Source organism: Maylandia zebra, linkage group LG17 (genome assembly GCF_041146795.1).
Source record: "Maylandia zebra isolate NMK-2024a linkage group LG17, Mzebra_GT3a, whole genome shotgun sequence".
NCBI classification, from domain to species: Eukaryota; Metazoa; Chordata; class Actinopteri; order Cichliformes; family Cichlidae; genus Maylandia; species Maylandia zebra.
The window spans coordinates 36,613,197-36,634,057 of record NC_135183.1 but is presented as its reverse complement, the minus strand read 5'-3'; the positions used below and the strand labels follow the sequence as shown (position 1 = coordinate 36,634,057).

Genomic DNA, 20,861 nt, shown 5'->3' with positions numbered 1-20,861 from the left:
CATGTTGTCAGCTTGAAGTTCTCTGGCCATTCTTCTCTGACATCAGGCAAGCATTTTCACCCAGAGAACATCTCCATTCTGATTCTCACTTTAAACTTGAACTAGTTGTTGCCACGGCATTGGTTGAGAGCGCGTCAGGTGTGAGTAAGGCAGCTCAACTTGAAATAATTAGCTTTGCTTCATTTAACGCAATTTCAAAACCTCAACGTCTGGATAACTCAAGCTGCTATGTAAGATGGACAAATGCCAAAGGTTCAGCATTAAGGCTAGCAGTTCCTTCTTGACCTTGAAAAAAAGAGTCTGTAAGTGTTCAGAAGTGGAACATGAGGTGAGATGATTTCATAAGAAGTACAGAATCGGTTCTTTCAGCAGCTTCCTCAAGACATCTGGTCACCTTCAAGTGACAAAGCTCCCCCTGCAGCAACTGGGGTTATAAAAGCATATAAAAGTCTGGTGGAATTATTATAGAGAAAAACACAATGTGATATTTTTCCCCAAGTTTGGTGTCAATATAATTGCTGATATTACATTACTTCAGTGTAAAATTAGATTAACTATGATGGTTTTTGAAAATTTAAGTTCTATATGAGGGATTTTGTGAGGTGCGATCTGAGGATTACCCATAAACCCCTTGATAAAATGCAGTATGGTGGTAGCATCAAATGGGTTAACATGTTGACAAAGCTTTAATATAGTGTGTGCTTCTTAAAATGCAGGCCTAGGCTTGCTTGATAGACGAACGCATTGCTGATTTCACTCCCTGTTGGGCCACCTCATCACCAGTTTTAGGGTTTTTAAGGTTTTTCCAAAAATCTAATATGACTAAAATTGATGCCATTAAACTCTGCTTAATTCATTGCATTGAACAGTTCCTCGTGTTCCACCTTATAAAAATTGGGCTTATGGTTAAAAAACATAATAAGTGCATTGGTGGTGCCAAAGTTCCCAACTCTGATTAAAAAAACTGGTGCCAAATTTGAAAACTTTTAATTTTATGTTTCTAGGAGTTGCTATAGATTGGAACGGCAGAAGACGATAAGAAAGAAGAAGCATAAGAGAAGCAGAAACAGTTTTTGTGTTTACACAGCTTTGCAGTTTGGCCTCCAATGATTTTGACTTGCAGATGGGGGAGCAAGAATAGAATGCTTGTGTTGTTCTTTAATGCAACTAAATGGTTGTTTTAATTTAGAAGACTTGTTGGCTGTTCTTTCCAACTCAACCTTTTTTTCTTTTTTTTTTTCTTTGTCAACATAAGAAGTCCTGGAGGTGCTCTGGCAACTGAGCATACTGCACCTGCTTATTAAGACAGTGTGGTACAGTCAGTGGCCCCAAGATAAACGAGTAAACAGAACTTGAGCTGAAATAATTTTGTCAGCTGTTGTTTCGACTATCTCTCTCCACAATATTTGGCCACAGAAACTGTGGTATAGTTATGTTATCAAAGAGGATCACGTTAATGATTGAAGTGTAACTACACACAGTCTGATGCACTCTTGTTTATCATTGAAATTGTGTACAGCTGCCTACTGAACTTATTTTTAGGATCCTAGACCCAATAATCATTAATCACTATAAAGCAGTCATTTTGAAAGCAAATTATTGACCGTTTCTGTCTTATGAAGAATGGCTGCAACAGAAAAAAGGAAAAGGTAAATGCAAAATTTTGGACAGCTCTTCCCCAGAACTTTGATTCACAGCAACAAAGCACAGGAATATTCAACAATCTTTAGCACGCTCATTTCTCTCCGATTTAAATGCAAACTGTCATTTTCGAGACGCGATCTTGCTCTTTCACGAAAAGCCCTCTTAGGTCCATAACTACTGATTTTCCACATTGTGTCTGATGTGTGTGTCTCTGCATTTGCATAATATGGCGCATGAATGTTTGTGAAAATGTGGGGGTGATGTGTGCGACTGTGTGTGTGTATCTTCGGGCTTTGGGATTGTTTGCTGCCGGTCTCTCCCTGCCCTTGCACATAGTCGGCCCTTAATGCACTACAGCTGTTAGGGTCCCGACACGGGGGCCTCCCATCAACGGTTTCATTGTAATGGACTGTGTGTGTGTGTGTGTTGTTTGTACATGTTAGCCTCTCTGTGTTTTTTCCCCTTTGGTAGTGAATGAGTGTGTGATACGTGTGTGTATCTGCAGCACAGTGGATGTTTGCTGTATCGCCTGGGTATTTTTTTTTCCTGTCTCTGTGATGGTGTGTTTGGTTCTGTGTGCGCTTTGTCCTCGAAGGGCAGCTCTGTGACACTTTCTTTTCTCAAACATTTGAAACTTAAGAATGACTTCAGAATCCTGTTTTTTAAATCAGCCAAAACAATAAGTTCTGGTCCTTTTGTTTAATTGAATTCTTCTGCAACACACGAACTGCAGGCAGTATTTTGTTATTGGGAGACTGGTTGTTCCTAGAGCACTCTGTGTTAGAGGACAGAGCCTTCTAGGTTGTTTTGGTGTGAGTTGCACAGTTTTGGTGATATTGGCTCTAGACATGTAGGCTTTCCTGCACATAGACTTTACTTGGGCAGGCCGCTGAAGCACATTGGTGATGCAACAAGTATATTTGATGAATTGTGACTGCCCTGCTGGACAGGCCGCTTTTGTCTTAGCCTGTGAAATCCTTGAATAATCCAGCTCCATTATCATGGCCTGCAGGTGGTAACGCCTGGAGCATCAGTTCTGAGCTGTACGGAAACTCTGCCGAGAAACTGACGGTTCATGTGCCCCTAATTCCTGCTCTCCAGCTGCAGTCCAAGACAGAGGTGAGACTGATTGGAGAGGCTTCCGCTTGTGTCGGTTGGTTATATACCTGTAAGGTACTCAGTCTGCATCTATCTATGATGGAAGGCTCATACTGGAGACACAGTGTAAACAGTAAGGATGTTCCAATTGAGTCAGCTGTAATGCTAGCTAGCTGTATGCTTCTTTGAGACGGATGTCGATGAAACTGCTCCGAACAAATTTTGTGGATTTTTAGATTAGTGGAATGCCAGCTGCTTCCTTTATATCCAAGGGAAGAGAGATATTTCTACACTTCTATCTGCACAACTGGGGAAACTTCCAGTAAAACAACCTAAATAACACTTCAGGAGAGAGAAAAACAAAGTTGATTTTGTGGTTGTCCCTGAAATAAAAAGAAGAAAAGTTTATTTTTTCACAAATGCTTTCTGTGCAAATTCCACAGAAGGCTTTTTATACATGACGCTCGGGTTGGCTGATTGCTGTGCATTTGCATTGTCCCTGCAACATCTTATCGACTATATAATACATTGTCAAGTCAAAAATTAATCTCAACTAAGTTCATGGCAAGTGAACTCTCATAGCTGCTGTTGGCCATGGCTATTGTGTGAGTGTTATTCTCATAAACATGTATTGAAAACACACCAAATATGAGTCTTATCCTCATTCTCAAAGTGTTCTCCAGCGGGGACAGAGAGCAGGCTAAAGAGTGTGCCCAGGTCAGCGCTGCTCCGTTATATTGACCAATTGCTGGCGACTCAGACGCATAATGGAGAAATTAAGTTTCTGTAATGCACAAATGAGGTTATCATTGGTTTTGCAGCTGTTCACGGGGTCAAGGAGAGATGCCGTTTTCAATCGAGGCTCAATTTAGTTGGGAATGTGATTAGATTTAGTCCTGTCAAAGCAACCTGTTGCTGTTAAAAGGTTATCTAATTATAAAGTCACGGTGTTTCTGTCATCTACAGCTTGTAAAGACATTACCGTCCATTGGCGGTATCTGTTAAATTTTTGATGGGTCAATTAAGGTCAACTTTGTATTGTTTCAGATGCTATAAAATGCTGTAGTTTATATAACACCACTGCCATTGCTGAAATCTTGCCTATTATACCCAGTGTTGTTGATAATCCAAAGAAGCTAATATCTGACATCTGTGTTGAGTTGCTGGCTCAAACTTTTTGTATAAAACATTAATTTCCGCATGACATTTTCTCCCCTCTAAGTAGCTTTGTGTTTGGATAAAACCATCTCATAACATTTACTGGCATACTATATATACATAAAGTAAACTAAATACTGATGGATTCATTTTATGTTTGCATTTGTTCGCATTAATTTACAGAAAACCCAGAAGTAGCAGTGTATTTATAAAATAAATGAAATAATAATGTGTGAGAGTAGGATGAGCTAAAATCTTAAAGAGAGGCGATTCACAGTAATGTGGTGACTTAAGACCGTAGGGAGCCAGGAACATTTACTGACTTTTCCAAAATGGGTGAAATAACTAGAAGTTTCTTTCTTTCTTGTCCTCGATGTCAGCAATTGAAGGGACTATAAATGAGTGTGGAAGATATCATTGATAGACACATGACAGGGTGATAAATGCATTAGAGGACTACTATGTAACCGCTCCCTAAAACATCTGCCTGTGGCTAATCATCAGCTACAAACCAATGTGCAACAAGTGTATTGCTCCCTTTACTCGCAGGTAGCCGCTGCAATAGGTGCCGCCACAGATAATAACGCCATGTTAGTGCAGATATGGGAGGAGAAGAAGTCAAAGCCAGAACCAAAGAAATTGCAGATGACCCTAATATGGGCATCTTATTTTTGGGGATTTAGCTGTAACCACAGAAGCCCACCTGCTTTTCAAACTTGCTGTTTCTGATGGACAGCCAATCAAACAGAAGCTGCCTTCAAGGATGGAAGAATCGAGCTTGTTTCAGACATAAATTGAAGTGCAGGACTGAACCAATACTGAATATTAGTAGTAGTCCAACAATAGAAATCTAGAGTTAGTAATGAGAACATAATTCACAAGAAAGAGCTTAAGCATAATGTTTTAGAAAACATTGAAGGGTACATTCAAAGGTCATTCGCAACCCCCTGCCTCAGTTTTATTTATCTGGATCCTCACCCGAATTTAGTGGGTCTTCCTGTGTTTGTGCTCCACGTCTCCACCAATTTTTTTTGTTGTATTCAGATCAATTTAGAAGTATTTTATCGGCATGTCAGCTTATAAAAACAGATTGCCAAAGTGTAAGGATACAATTTAGTGAAGTATCCCAATAACAGGAAATAAAGAACGTGAAATGATACTGAACTGAGTAAATATTATACAGATGAGGTAAGAAGCTCTTGTCCCCTTATTTCCAGCTGTCTTTACTCTGATGTCATAGGTCAAACTGCAACCATCCCTGAAGTCAGCCTTTATTTTAATCTGAACTACCGGTACACACCTGTAAAATCTGTTGACAAAATCTGTTCACAGACAGACAGGCAAATAAACACAATACTCAGTACTGCCTTTGTGGTACTTCCTGCTGCAGTAGGTGTTCCCCGGACCACATTTTGCTTTTATAACACAAACGCACACACACACACACACACACACACACACACACACACACACACACACACACACACACACACACACACACACACACACACAGGCAGACAGACTCGCAGATGGCAAATGGCGCCAAACCTCTCTGTCCCAACTGGTAATGACACTCTTTCCCATTAACATGTTACCTTGTTACCTGTTCTTTAGAACTCTTGCTGGAAACATTTCAGCAATAAGATAGAAAAAAATATATAGTTGCATATGTCCAGTTTTTACATTTGTAACAGTTCTAGGGACTGAAAGTTAATTTTTGATCCTGCATAAGGTAAGAGGACTTCACTGACCTTGAACTACTTCTCTTTTTTTTATGTAGTAATGCAGTCTCAGGCTTGACTTTTCTATATATGTTCATGGACAGAAAATACTAAAAGTACAGAGAATAAAAAAGAAAACTTAACATTAGATCTACTTTCACACCAACTGGTTGAAGTCAAACTGCTTAGGAATATTGCTTTTAAAAGAGCTACCAAATGGATGTTGTGAAAGGCTGTTTCCAGCTGTTTCAAGTCAAAAATGAGCTTTTGATTTCATCACTACATCTTAATGTACTCTCACTATATTAACAGCAGTGTGTGTGTGTGTGTGTGTGTGTGTGTGTGTGCGCGTGCGTGTGTGTGTGTGTGTGTGTGTGTGTACACACATACAGTAGGTGTCTGCTTGTCTACAGTAGGTACAGTGACAGGGCTTGCTTTCCCTCCTTCCTCTGTGTGTGCCTCTCTCAGTGTCTGAGTGTGTATGTGTGTGTCTGTGTGTGTTAAAGTATCACAGAAGTGGCAGTCTGTCAGCTCTGCTTTTCTCTGTGCTCCGCAGAACAATAGCTGGATTGGCCGTGTGTGTGACACGCAGACCACACACCCTTAATAGTGACTGACAGCACTAAGGGCTGCAAGCAGCATGCACCACTGATGCACACATACACACAGGCATTCGTGTTGTACGCACACCTAAGGACATAATGGTTTTAGTTGATTGGTGAAGGTTTCAGTCGAGTTGCATATGTGCATTGTGTGATTTGAAACTGTGCGCGTGTGTGCATGCGTTCATTCATGCATGTGAGCGTCGGCATATGTTCTTTTGGAAGTGTTCAGCTGTCTTCTTGTAACGAGACTGTTCTCTGTGGCAGAATGAAATGTCTGTATCAAAGAAAAAGGAAAATGAAAGGAAATTAAAGTCACTTAAGGGTTTTATTTGTTATATTATGGCCATGAAGACAGGCGCACTCTGATTGGCTGGACGATAGAAGTCATTCGTCAATACCTGTAGTGCATATCCTTGACATTATCCCCTACATCAATTAAAGGCAAAGAAATATTCTAACATTATGTTGATGTTAATAGCAACAAATGTTAGCACAGTAATACATGGAAAGGTCAAGATGGTACAAACAAAGAGATGGGTGATTAAAGTAGACTACTGGTAGATATACATCTCTTTTAAAAGAAACTTGACTCATTACACAAGTATGCTGGGTCTGAAGCAGAGGTGAGAAAATGTGCTTTGGACTGTGCAAAATTGTTGGATTGGGTGGTGGATGTGAGTTGTATGCATCATGCTTGGCCCAGATGACAAAAATTAGCTTTTAAATGCATATCAAAGGAATAACAACTTAAGAGATGGCATAGTGCTCAAGTACGAATGCAGGTGTGGTGAAAAGTAAGACTGGTATAGGACACAGCAGTAGTATTAATGTCATTTAATTTTGCTTTTTGACCTGTAGTGTAGGGAAGTCAGTACTCTGAAATAATTCAGACACTTAAGTGTTGGGGTACCTCGTATTAATCTCGTTTCAAGGTTTATTTCACATCCACTGTTCTCTTACTTTACTCTGTTAGCATGGCCAATCATGTCAAAAGCGTGATGTGAATCAAAGTTGAGCACAAAACAGCTTCACTTTCCTAACACGGTGGAACCAAAGGGACAGTGAAAGAGGCTGGGACAAGACAAGATAACCAATTAAGCACGGATGAGTCCACAGCATTGGAGTAGGGATAATATGAAAGCAGAATGTATACATTCAGTAAGAGCATTAGAAGTGTGTAGAAGTGTTTAATGGCCCAAACTGAGTTACTCATTTGTCAAACTTGGACCAACTTCGTTCTGTAGAACTCTTGTGTAGCTTTTAATATTAAAGTAAAATAAACCCAAACGAAAAGGTTGCAGCAATGCAGTAAAAGTGATTAATTAAGGTAAGTTAAGTGAATTTTTGTTTGCGGTGTTTTTCCAGAAGAGTTGAAAATGATTACCTGTTAAATGCAGTTAATGCTCAGGATTTTCTGTGTGTGGCAAACGACTATATAAGTTCCCAGTAGTGCAATTTAAACCTGGAAAAAAACCCGGCTAGCATCACGTTCAGACGAGGCGTGTAGTTTGTTCTATTAGGTGTCATGTCATTAATTCCCTGCTTATTGCATAATAAAGTGTATGAGGGCTTGTAGTGGTCCTATCACTCTGAAGTGTGTCTACATGATCTGTAACTGAGTGTTTGAACAGTGTGTGTGTGTGTGTGTGTGTGTGTGTGTGTGAGAGAGAGAGAGAGAGAGAGAGGGGGCAAGAGAGAGATGGACTTGTGGAAGGGGGCAGCACTGCTGTGCATTTACGCTGAGAGATAGATGAGCCCTCTGGTCAAACAGCCCCTCCCCTTTGCATACACGCATACACACACACACTCTCTCACAAACCCCAACACACACAGTCATGCACTGAGCGAAAGAGAAAGAGACTGTGCTTCTGGCCCTTTAAGAGCAGAGCATAGATCTCACAGCTTACATCGAGGGAGGGAGAAGAGGAGGGACGGAGGCAGAGCGAAAGAGAGAGAGGGAGGGTGTGAGGCTGAAAGTGTGTGAGTAGAGAGAGAGAGGAACACAGAGAGAGAGAGAGAGAGAGAATCAGCAGTGTGTGTGAGGTTGAAGGATCACTTCTATCCCGTCTTGTTTTTGGGAGACTAACCTTGTTCATCTGAGCATTGTGGGACTGTTTTATGTTGTTGTTGTCGAGAGAGACGGACCCTTACTCCAGCATGCTCACTGAGCCTGAGCTACCTCAGGAGTGTAACAGGTACGTGACGCTTTCTCTCTCACACACACGCACACAAACACAGACATACACACGTTCACATACAGATGACAGAGGGTGAGGACGGAGCGGGATGCAGGCAGGGAGGATAGGGGTATAAAGCAGAAAGTTGCTGTGTGTGAAGAGAAGACTCGGACTCCGTGCGCGCGTGTGTGTTGAGCAGCTGTCTCAGCGAGTCCGCTGAGTTTGAGTCTGGAAGAGTGTGTGTGCGTCTCTGTGTTTGTGTGTGTGTGTGACAGTGGGAGACGGTAAGGGGGGGAGACTTGATGATTGACTGCTATGCTTCTGGTATATGCAAAGGAAACGTATATCAAGCAACATATGTGTACGCGTTTGTAACAACAGTGAGAGAAAGGACTCTTTCTTTCCCCCTCCTTTGAGTTTACTGACTAAAGTTCTGTTCATTCAAAACCTTGGTGTGTCTGTAAGAGAGAAAAAGTAAACTCAGAGGTGTGTGTGTGTGTGTGTGTGTGTGTGTTAAAGTCAGAACGTGTGCGCCGTTCCTCTCATCATTTCGTCTGCACCACTTACTCACCTCAACTTCTACTCGTGCGTCCACTCGCAACTCCTCCTGTAAACCTAAACCAGCCTAATATATAAGAAGTTGATCTGAGCAAGTCAGAAATAAACTCAACATTTCTTCTTTTTCAAACACTAAATTGTTTAAAAATAATCGGCCAAAATATAGAAATATGCCATCCTGTATTTGAAGTGTTTTCACTCTGCCCCGCTTCCCTTTTTTTAAAGTTCTGTTTATTTGAGATTTATTTTTCACTTAATCCAAATTCATGCAAACCCTTAGTAATCCTATTGTCAGTCTCCATGGCAGTGGTGTTGTTTTTCTATTTTTCCCCCCTTGCCTTATGCTAATGTTAATTTCAATGTTGTTTGTGCAGGCCTGCTTCATTTAGAGGTGTCAACCCTCTAACCTTGCCCTTTCCCAACATTGTCAACACAAGTGGCTTTTGCCTGTGGAATAATGGTTGTTTGATGCTAATGCTGCGAGAGACAGATTATGTTATAATACCCTACGATTTAATACCAACACACATACACACTCCTGTCTTCCTTTGCCTGCTTGACTTTTATTGCATTATAGTAGCACTCTGTTTATTTTTGTTTTTTTAATGCCCTGATGAAACTAATCTTTTGTTCAGAGATAAACTGAGGTTGGCGGGTGGGTTGTGAGTGTGTTGGGCGGGGGCCCCCCTTGAATTAAGAACACATTTAGATGTGGCAAAAAAAAAAAAAGTGTTTTTAATAAACCGTTCAATCCGGCAAAGTGGTTAGAGGAGAGAGGGGAGAAAAAAAAAGATGACAACAGCTATGAGGAATTAAAAATTTAAAGGATTACACAGAAAAGCAGAATGTATGGAGATAAATGCAGGGATTACAATGACTTAGGAGGAGAGCGCTTAAAAGTCTTGCTTTCCAGTAATGCACTCCATCACTGTGGCCGTGCTACATGTGTTTGTGTGCGTGAGTGTGTGTATTTTCATATGAGCGGGCGAGCGAGGTGAACCTTCCATTGAGCGGTGCGTTTCGAGTGTGTGCGTCGAGCGCTTGTCTCTCGGCGAGCGGAGCGCGCGCGAGCTGCCAGAGTGTGTGTGCGCTCCAGCCTCGGTGGTTGAGATGCTCTCGGTTCCTGTGTCTCTGTAAGTGCCCGCTCGCCTCCTTCACCCGCGCTTCTTCTTCTTCTTCTTCTTCTTCATCTTCCCATCAAACTTCCTCTTCTCTAATTCCTCTTTTCTTCTTTGAAAATCATGCAGTTTGCTAAAATTAACTTTTTATTAAAAATAGCAGTTGGGGAAGAGTTTGAAAGAGTTCTATGTAAATGTATGATTTATTTTTTTTTGCAAGTGAGAAGTCATATTTTTGTGTCGTTCACTTAACAATGCAAGAATTTTCATCTCATTTTTGTCTTTTCTTGTTGCTTTGACAAAGACTCATAATTTTGCAATTTACATTATTTCATGTTCTAATTTTGCATTCTGCTTTTTTGTGATTTCAATCACTTTTTCTTCTTCTTTTTTTTTTGCTTCTCTGAGTGCTCTGCTGTGTATCAGAATTTCCAATGTGAAACTGAAAATAGTGGAAACAGACTGCCTTCGCTAGAACGGCCTCATCTGTTTGCACAAACAGAACAGAAATATACACATTGGAAGAAACGGAGAAAGCCAAAGCAACCAAATCATGAGAGGGGGTTTAAAAAAAGAAGAAGAAGAGAGAAAAACAGACACTTGAAGGAGCCGCTGATGCCGCTGCTGGTGGACGGAGAGATGAAGGAAAAGAAATGATGTGGTCAAACTGACACATTCCTCACCCACAAAGAAAAAGAAGCAGGTTTACAGAAAAGTGAGAGTGCCAGAGATGAAGAGGGTAAGGGCGGGTGGGGGTGATGGGGTGAAGTAAGAGGACGAGAGGAAAGAGAGGAAGAGGTCCCTGTCAATGTGGTGTTAAAGCAGTGGTGGATTTTCACACCCCTCCATTTGTCCCCTCCGTCTTGTGTGTGTGTGAGTGGAGATGAAGGGGGTAGAGACAGACAACAGTGGATGTGTCAACACTTTGAACAGTTTAAGCAGGACACACTCAGATACGGAGTGATAGTAGTTGCGTTGGACTCAGCAGCTAGAGCGGCATTAGCAGCCGGAAGGACTTGACTCGGTTTCCTCGACACGTTTCAACAGTTTCAATATTTGTCACTTTAATTTATCTTCAGTGGCAGAGCACATTTAATCATGCCCTCTACTCGAGCACAGGCACCTCTAATTGTTAACTACCCTCTCAGATAAACACCTGAAATGGGATGAATTGTTCATATTAATCAGCTGTTTCGGTCAGGCAGCAATAATTCTCCCATTGTAGGATCGATTTGCACACTTTTCAAACTTTTGTGATTTTTTTTTTCTTTTTTTGTAGACATAAGAACGGCGTTTTATTGTGAATCTGCAACTTCCACTAAATCAGACTCGAGTCTTCCGCTGCTGTTTATTTCTGTTTATTAGAATATTTATTGGCTTTCGTTTTGTAATTATAGAGGAACGGACAGTTTTTAAAGACCAAGTTCTTGTGGCTGGCCGATAACAACTTGTTTCCAATTTGAGTGAGCAGTGCTGCTTGCAGTGCAAGTGTCGCTGTACTTCATTTAAAAGGGGTGAGATTAAAGTGGTGTGTGTGTGTGTGTATGTGTGTGTTGGAGGAAAAGGAGAATGTGTGTCTGAAGGAGAGAGAGTAGAGTAATTGAGTAGAGTGTCCGTGCTCTGAAAACTAATGCGCCATTCTGCCCTTCTCTTCCCCTGTGGCCCTGTCCTGGCCTCCCTCTCTCTGTCTCGCTCCCTCTCTCTCTCTCTGTGTCCCGCCCCCTCCACCACCACCTTGGACTGGAGGCCATTGTCTGGACCATATTGTCTGTCCCCAGAGAGGCTTGATAACCGTGTCTCCATCCATGGAACGAGAAGGGGGGGTTAAAAAAAAGAAGATGAAAGAAAGGGAAAGAAAGAATGACAGACAGAAAAATACCAGAGGAGAATGCCAAAGCCTCTCCCCACCCCTCCTCCCCACTTCCTCCCCTTTCTCAGCACACTCCTACCCAACCCTTCACCCCTCCAACTCTCTCTCCCACCGCGACCTCCCACCCTGGTGTGCTCAGCTGACCCTCGCCAACAGCCAGCAGAGACAGGGAAATATTAGGCCACATTTGTTTTTGTTGTTGTGTTTATGGATGGGGGAGGAGGGGATGAAAGAAAGTGAGAATGATGAGAAGCGATTTAGGGGAAGAAAAAAAGTGCGTGCGAAAAAAGCGAGAGACTGACAGAGGTGTTCCCTCCAGGCTAACTAGAGTGTAGTCATATGACATGAGGTCATAGGGTTGGAGTCAAAGGTCAGGTGGTGGGATTCTGTTGTCAGCAGAGCCAGAAAGCTTAGCAGTGTGCATGCACTGTATATTCGCTTTTTCTCTTCTCCTTCTTTTCCCCCATTTCTTTAGCCATCCATCAATCCAGGCAGCTTGTGTTGTGCTAATCCCACTATGTTGCTTTTGCTGTCGCTCTCTGCCGTTCACATTTACACACTCTCCATCCTTCGAATCTTCAATAGGAGACAGTTTCAGGAGCTTGGAGCTCCCTCCCGGAGCGCTACAATGAAACCTCTGTTTTTCCAGGTAGCGAGGGCGAGAGAGAGAGAGAGATGGGGGTAGGGAGGGGGGTGGGGGGTCGGAGGAAAAAGGAGGAGACCATTTGGGCCGAGGTGGGAGAGTTTCAAAGTGCGGGGACGAAAGAAAGAGGCCAGCTGGGACTCTGTGTGCGCTCGTATTTGTGTGTTGTCATTTATGTGAGAGAATGAGCTTGCATTTTGGGTGTGTTTATCTCTGTGTGTGTGTGTGTGTGTGTGTGTGTGTGTGTGTGTGTGTGTGTGTGTGTTTTTACAGGGGCAGGCCAAGTCGCTGACAGTGAGACAAATGTTGTGACTCCTTTATGGATTGCTTAACAAATGCAGCACAAATAGTGGCCCTGGCACAACAATGGAAAAACACTGTCCGTCGCTCAATAAACATTATGCATCGTCTCCCCCTCGCAAAACACCAGGGGAGCGGGGCCGCCGTCCACCGGATGCACTTTTTCTCCTCTCGCCGTCTGCATCCCCTCACTCCCCACTTCTCCCCCAGTTCTGCCTCTCGTCTTCCTTTTTCAATGGCAGCACTTGAGATTTTCCCACGGCCTTCCGTTGCGTTGATGGCTTTCCTTATTTCTCCCGTTTTGCTTTATCTTTTCTCTGTCACTAAAACGCCAGTGACGATCACGTAGTGACTCCGTGTAAGGACATAAATAAAAGTTTTAAAGAGGGAGAAAAATGAAACTGTAAGTATGTGGAGCGATGCCCCTCTGGTGACTAAAGCTTTGGGTGGATGAATGGGCGAGCGAGACAGACAGAATAAGGGAGGGAGAGAGAGAGGTAGTCTCAGAGGCCACATGAGTTAGCCCACGTCTTTCTGCGCTCACCCCCTTTGCTCTCTCATTTTCTGTCTCTCTCTCTACACACACACTACACGCATGACTTTTCTCCAGCGTGTGTGTGTGATTAACAGTGGTGACATTAGGGTTGTGTGTTATTGCCTTTTGTGGTTAAGCTGGACAGGAAACACGGTTTGAGCTGCCGGGCGCCGATTTAGGGCACCTCACAGAGGATGCTTTGTGTTTGAGAGGCTGAGTGTGTGTTTGCGCCTTTGTGTATACGTGTGTGTGTAAGGGTGTGTCTCTGTGAGTGTATGAGCATATACAGGCAGGAGCTGTGTTCACATTTTCTTCCCGTTATGCGCTGTTTATTTAAAGAGAGAAAACGATTACGGAAAGTTCAGCGTTTTACAGCAGTTCTAGTGAAATTCGTACAAATTTTTTAAACTTTATTTTCACACTTCATCAGAATGTCTCCCTATAAAATTGGTATTTTGTCTACAAGTCGCTAATGTTTGAGGGCTTATTGGTCCGAAGTTCTCTCAGAGTCCAAAACGAAATCTTGTGCTTGTCAAGAATATTTAACTATAGCAAAGCAGCACCAAAGTAAAAGGGAATATCGCTGACCACCTCCTTCCTAATCTTTACGCCTCCATCTCAGCTTTTCCTCTCTGTTGCTGCCCCACTCATCCCACTGTTCGAAAGGACAGTCTATAAATAGATATTAGGCAATATCCTTAAGAGTCTGCTCGGAGAAGAAGGGAAAGAAGGAGGGAGAGGGAGAGAGAGGGGAGCGATGGAGCGACATTCTTACAAACAGCTGATTGTGTAAAGAGGGAACAGTGAGTAAGACAACACCGGGGGAGGGAGAGGGAGAAAAGACGGGGAGAGGGAAAGAGCAGGAGGACAAGCAGTGTTCAAATAAGTTCAACAGCGTGTGACGGAGAGATGGAGGTAGAAGGAGATGGGGAAATTGTTTTGAAAGCTGGGAAGTGAAGAAGGAAAAAGAGGAGGATAAACAAAAAGAAAAAGATGGCAATAAAATGAGCGATAGCGTGACACAAGGGGGAAACATTTGTTGAAATTCCTGCCTGAGGTGTCATACGTAAATGTTGCGGTCTGCTCCTCTGAGGCAAAACGCTCTGGGCGCCTTATCTAAAAGGCACATTCCGCTCAACTATTTTGATATGCCCTTCCATCCCCTCAGAGAACAATTTCAAAGATAGCTCACATTTCCACGCAAATAGACCCCACACCTGAGTGACAGGCAGGCAGTTCTTAGCGCTCTTAAGGTGGTGGTGGATGTGGTGGTAGTGGGGGGAGGAATAACGAAAACACAAATGTCACGTTGGCTCCTGACAGCCCTTTGGAATTAGCCTCTGCGCTTATTTTTACTGCAGACGATAGATCCAACTGACTGTGTGGTGGCTGAAATAATGGGTTGTAATTTAAAGCGAGGGTGCGAACACGCACACGCACACTCACGCGTGCATATGCCGAAGCACAGACGCACACTTTACTGTGGAATTCTCCAGAGGAGGCTCCCACGCTCCCTGAAAGCTTGTTCTGAGTAGAGGAGTTAACAAGAGCAGTTAGCACCATGATTATGTTAGCAGCCAGACACACAGAGTGAAAGAGCCGGGTGTGTGTGTGTGTGTGTGTGTGTGTGTGTGTGTGTGTGTGTGTGTGTGCGATAGTCTGTGACATTTCTGTGATGGCTGCTTTTGTCTTTCTCTCGCTCTCCCTCAAAGCTTAAACAAATCTTTGTCCCCACTTTGCTTAATTCATTTGAAATGTGTCTGGATGCATTTCTGGGGGATGTTTCGCGTGTGAGAGCAACATCGATCGCGTGTTCATAAGCTCGCTGCCTGTATTTAAACACGCTTGCGTAAGCTTGCCGTCGCTGACGTGCCAACGTGAAATGGACGTGTTGATTACAGTAAGCGATGGCCAGGAGACAGTTAACCACCGCTGATGGCGATTATTCGGCCTGTTAATGGACGTCCGTCGCTGTCCGATTAGTGACTTAGCTGCGGTGGACATATGTGATATGAGGGACTTAGTTGAGGAGCCACTAATCATCAAAAAGCCAAAGGGAAGTGGCACTCTAATCTCAGCTTAGCACTCTCACTGTGTGGTGTTGCGTGTGTATGTGTTTTTTCTGTGAAAGAAATGAGTTTGGATGAAGGCGGGGGGGCAAAAAGATGACTTTTTAAAATTATTTTTGCTTGAATTTGTAAATACGGCAAAAAAGGGTCGTCATCTCATTTGTTAAAGAAATGTTAAAGAAACATACATGTGTCTCGTGTGTTTAACAGAGAAGGAGATGTTCCTTGGTGTTCTTTTGTTTCGTTTTTTTTTTTAAACAAAATTATGCTAATTTCCCTTAATTATTACCTAAGACAGCCTGGAAATTAATCACATTATCTCTTTAAATCCTCGCTGTTTAGACCGCTTCCTTTAGGTCTACCACCAACATGACAGCCCTGCCAAACTTTTAAATGAAGTAGCCAGCGAAACCTGCACACCCGCTGTGCCCAATTGTATAGTAATTTGACTTCAAAGGCGAACAGACGGGGGAAAGAGGGACTTTATAGCCGGAGAGGAGCTGCGAATGGCCTCCCCATTCATAGACACCCACCTCTGAGGAAGTAGTAGCAGAGTTGCGGGAGAGGAGTGGGCAAATGAGAAGAGGAGAGAAGGAAATCCAGAGATTGAAGTCGCTCCCTGCCCCTTAGAGCTTTTGGATACCTGTGTTGCCTTCTGTGTTAATGTGTAACTGTTCTTGTCTATGGATTGCCCATATATCTAGATATGTTTCTGTGGCTACTGTGGTTAAATGATGGATAACAACGTTGTAAAAACCAAATTAAAATCCTCCCATGCTTTCAAAGATGTCTCTGTAACATAGCCAAAGTGTAACATTAGCGAGGCAAGAGCTCTCAAAACTGATCACAGGTGTGTGTGTGTGTGTGTGTGTGTGTGTGTTGGGTTATGGCTGGAGTAGAGGTGTGCAAAGGATACAAGGGGAGGTGTGTGTGTGTCTGAAACAAAAGGCCTTAGTGTGAAAGAGTGAAAGGAGGTAAAGTAAACAGGCGGTGATGAAGACAGACCTGCAGTGTTCTGCTCTGTTCTCTCTGTGTGTGTGTGTGTGTGTGTGTGTGTGTGTGTGTGTGTGTGTGTGTGTGTGTGTGTGTGTGTGTGTAGTTTGTACAGCTGGGCCTGCCGCTTGCATTATACAGCGCGGCGGCACACGCGCACACGCACAGATATAGCTTTCCCCACAGTCATTCCAACATGCATCATAAATGTTATCTCAAGTCAGTTTTAATATCAATTTGCTTTAGTGCTCTCATTGTGCAGTTTTATTTCGAAACAATACACATTCTTCAGCTGTCATTTATGGCCTTAGTTTTTGCTGAGCAAGAGAGAGCGTCCAGGAGAAACCGATAAAGAAATCAGCTGCAGATACACCAGCCAGTTGATTTCGACAACTGTCTCTGTGTTTGGTTGCGTGTACTTTATACGGCGTCCTTCATGAAAGCACTTAGCCACCGTCAACATTATTGTAACTACTAGAACATGCTTCATCCAGTCTAACCTTGATTAAAGCTGTGAGAAAGTCACTGAAAAGAAACAATTGTAGCTGTACAGAACTTTCTGATTTAGTAGTAAAAGATATATATATATATATCTGTAGTGGTGATTTAGCAATTTTCTGATTTAACTTCAAATGAAGGGTCCCTTCTAAGTGGATGAAATAGTCCGGTGCAGCGTTAAACAGCTCTGCAGAGCCCATTGAAACTCAAAAACGCATGGAAGGAAAGTTCCATGATCCTGAAAACCTGGGGTTTTCCATTAAAAAAAAAAGAGATCCTGTATACAAAATACACTCAGTACGAAAACAGAGAATACAAATTTCAATTTGTAAATCAGTTTAAATTATTAGATTATGTATATCTATGAATATTGCAAGCATCCTCCAAAATCAATTAAATGTAATTAAATTAGGTCACTATGGTGCAGGGGTTTTTCGGTTTCCTTTCTTTATCTTTATCGTTTCTTTTTCTTTTTTTCTTTAATCCTTATACTTCAGCGGAGTTTATTTGATTTTGACCGTAACCTTCCTTCGATGTGATAAAGCCGCATGTTGCGTGTCCTAGCGTGGCGCTTTCCTCATCGCCTCCAGTGAGCTGCACTCAATATTGTTTGCCTTTCCACTGTCATAAGGTAAATAAGCAATGAATTAGCAGCAGGGCTGCTCCTAGGAAAAATGCCAGATGTACAGTCCAGAGGAAATCCAATAGAGTTGAGAGTGTAATCAGTTTACCAGAGACAGGCAGGGGAGAGAGGGGAAGAATTTGAGGGAGAAAGGCTGAAGAGGAAAACGGAGGAAATCACAGGCAGGCACGATATGGATGCCGGATAAAGAGAGTGAGCGGATGAGTGAAAAAAACCAGCTTGTTAAGTCAAAAGAAGGAACAAATTAGCGGAGTTTGAAAGTCAGATGCCTGTTGCTTATTTCATCAGGATCAACCCTCCGCTAAAGTTTTCACAATCCCTCCATCCTTCCATCGCTGTCATGTGTTGCCTCTGTGCGACTGAGCGTTAGCAGCCTATTACCCAGGGTCATAGTCGCAGTGGCTTCAAGGCTGACAAGTGCATCTGAAAGCACTCAGGCGATGCTGAGAACCACATTAAATTCTATTATTGCCGCATAGTCACTGCATCCCTATTCAGCTGAAGTACAGGGAGGCAAATTTACCTTGTGAGAGACAGAGTTCACCTAATAGATGTGGCTTTATATCCTTTGCTTCTTTTCAAGGGAACAAAGGCAGAGTAACAAATGCAAACAGCGGGGGCTGTCGTGCTGCTACCTTTTTTCCTTCCTGTCACTCTATTGTCCAGAGGTTTTCATAAACACACATTATTGTCACTGTACATACTGCTCTCCCTCTCTGTCTCACACACACACTCTCTCTCTCTTTCACAATCTGTTTTTCTCTGTGAAAGCCCATTGTCAAGACATGGTCATTTCCTCCACAATGCCAGTCCAAGCGCGCTCCTTTTGCAGTAACGGCCCCGATGGTAAACATACTGTAAGACCCGAGAGTGCGTTTGAATGTCTGCCAAGAAGCTCGCTAAAGTCGATGTGAGGAGATGCCCCGTTATTGTCTTTATGAGGGCAAGGGTTTCCCCAGAAAACTTAAGATGGAGAAATGTTGCAGGTTGATCAGATGAATGTCTACCGGAAGGCAGTAAATGGATAGCAGAGGGGTAAACACTTAAAAGTTTGAACTATCCGGGAGTTTCTGAGAACTAGTTTGGAGCCTCCACACTTTTCATTGCTACCAACATATAAGTGGAGTTGTCAGCCTATTATATCATCTTTTGAGTGTTGCTCATTCTTCCTCCTGTTTTTCCTTCTCTCTCTTGTCTTTCTATCTCCTATTTATTTTCCAGGATGTCTTCCAAGCGACCAGCCTCTCCATATGGGGGGACAGATGGAGAGGTAACCATGGCAACCAGCAGACAGCGAGTGGAGGATGAGGAGAGTGAGGGACTGGGCGGTGTCATCCACCTCCCCCTGGCCTCCTACTGCAACAAGGTGTCCCCTCGCTCGCCCCCCAACCGCAACTTGGACAGCCCGCCCAACATGGTAAATAATAACGGTTTTCAAATCAGTCTCACCCATCGTTTCTCACGCTTGGGGCACACACCTGTGGGTGACAGTAGCTGATTTGGGGTTACAGGTGAAACAGTTGAAGAGACATTTGGAGGAACTTTTGTGTCTGAACTCATCAGAGAAGTCAAAAGTCTTTGTAGAGAAACTTTGTAAAAATGACCGTTGGCAGGTCCTACACGCTTCCAGTTTCTGAAATATAAACAGATATAACCCAGAAAAAGGAGTTAAAATTGATCTTATGTTTGCATGCCCAGAAGAAGAATAATCCCTAAACTTGCATGATTATCCCATACATAGATACAATGCAGACCCTACATTCACAGATATGTTTAGTGTCAGCAAAGGTATTTGAATGCCACAGTGATTATGAGCAGCCAGCTGTTGAATATTTGTTTTTAAAGCCTTATTTATGAGCTATTGTATTTAGAACGAGAGGCAGCATTAAGAGGCCACAGAGGTGACATCGTTGGTGGGATCAGTGATGTTGTACGCCACCTGTGAGTTGGTGTCATCAGTAAACCGCATCGGAATGGTACTTAGCCATGTTAGCTAGTCATGCGATTCTCACCAATACATGAAGGAATCTCTGTATGTTTGCTCTCTCATGTGCTTAAGACTATAGCTGGAGCCCAAAGAAGTGCAGTATCCATTAATGGTACTTGATGATGTCAGTGTCCAGGCTGTTATGATTAGTTGTTAAAAAAAAAAACTATGACTCTACCTTTAGTGATGCTAACATTTGTGTGACTTTGGGACTGCATTGCCATAGGCCACAAAAAAGAAAACATTTTTTTAACCACAACCAACCACTTGGCATAGAAATGTGTCTAAGTTACCAATGTAGACCTTCAGTTTTACAGACTGCAGGCTTGGTCATTGGCTTCATCTCTCTATCTCCATTGGCTTTCTGCCCTTCCAATTCCTTCCTATAAGGCTGTCTACCTGTGTGCGTTTGAGAGGCTTGGGGTTGAAAGTAACCCCAAGGCTCAGACCCCAGATCAGATTGTGGTCATGGTAGTTTCAACCCTTCGAATTAAGTGATTATTGAAAGCATAGCAGTTTTCTGTCTTTAAGACAGCCTAGGCTGAAAATGGAATTAGTACCTGTATGACAAAAATCTACAATCTTTGCTTGCAAAATGTTTCATTTTGCAGATGCATTCAGCTGGAAATTAACTTCCTCGACCTTGTGTATTTGTCATTTTAATTTCGTGAATTAAGCATTTCCTAACTAATTAGAATGGTTTTGCTTTTATGGGATTTCCAGTCATTTCTGGATAAGTAAACAGCTTTTTTTTCACATATTGAATGCATTAACAGTTTGGGTCTGCTTTAACTTTGGTATGTTGTTTACTCTTCTTATGGCAGCCAAACTATGAAAAGGTACATGTATCTCCACAACGATAAAAGAAAACGAGGTTATTTGTTTGTTGACTGACGGTAGATGTGAAAAGAAGCAGAACCCTAAAAAAACAAAAACAGAAATTGACTTTCTTTGCAAGTAGAAAGCAGGTTCTTTCTGGGAGCTGACTTTTTCTTTTTAAATATGAACATTTTTAGGTTCAAGGATAAAATTTGGTTGCACGTGTGTGTGTGTGTGTGTGTGTGTGTGTGTGTGTGTGTGTGTGTGTGTGTGTGTGTGTGTGTGTGTGTGTGTGTGTGTGTGTGTGTGTGTGTGTGAGAGAGAGAGAGAGAGGTTTTTTTTCCCCTTTTTTTCCGCTTTTATGTGTGCGCCACCAGCCGTTGCCTTGAGCCCATTTGATGCACATTTGCGTGACTGCTAAAATG

At 42.7% G+C, this 20,861-nt stretch overlaps 1 protein-coding gene across 17 annotated transcripts in view; it reads left to right on the top strand.

Moving 5' to 3' along the window:
• The window catches only part of sox5 (SRY-box transcription factor 5), a 249,484-nt gene that overhangs the window by 153,876 nt on the left and 74,747 nt on the right, over positions 1-20,861 (top strand). For 13 of the 17 annotated variants that reach the window (XM_076875579.1, XM_076875573.1, XM_076875575.1 and 10 more), the window contains one exon: positions 18,852-19,047. In XM_076875579.1, the coding sequence (XP_076731694.1) occupies positions 18,852-19,047 (196 nt within the window). Of the gene's footprint in view, positions 1-8,185; positions 8,422-10,024; positions 10,095-18,851; positions 19,048-20,861 lie in introns of those variants that run through there. The other 4 variants (XM_076875580.1, XM_004553901.6, XM_076875574.1 and 1 more) reach the window with 3 other exon arrangements.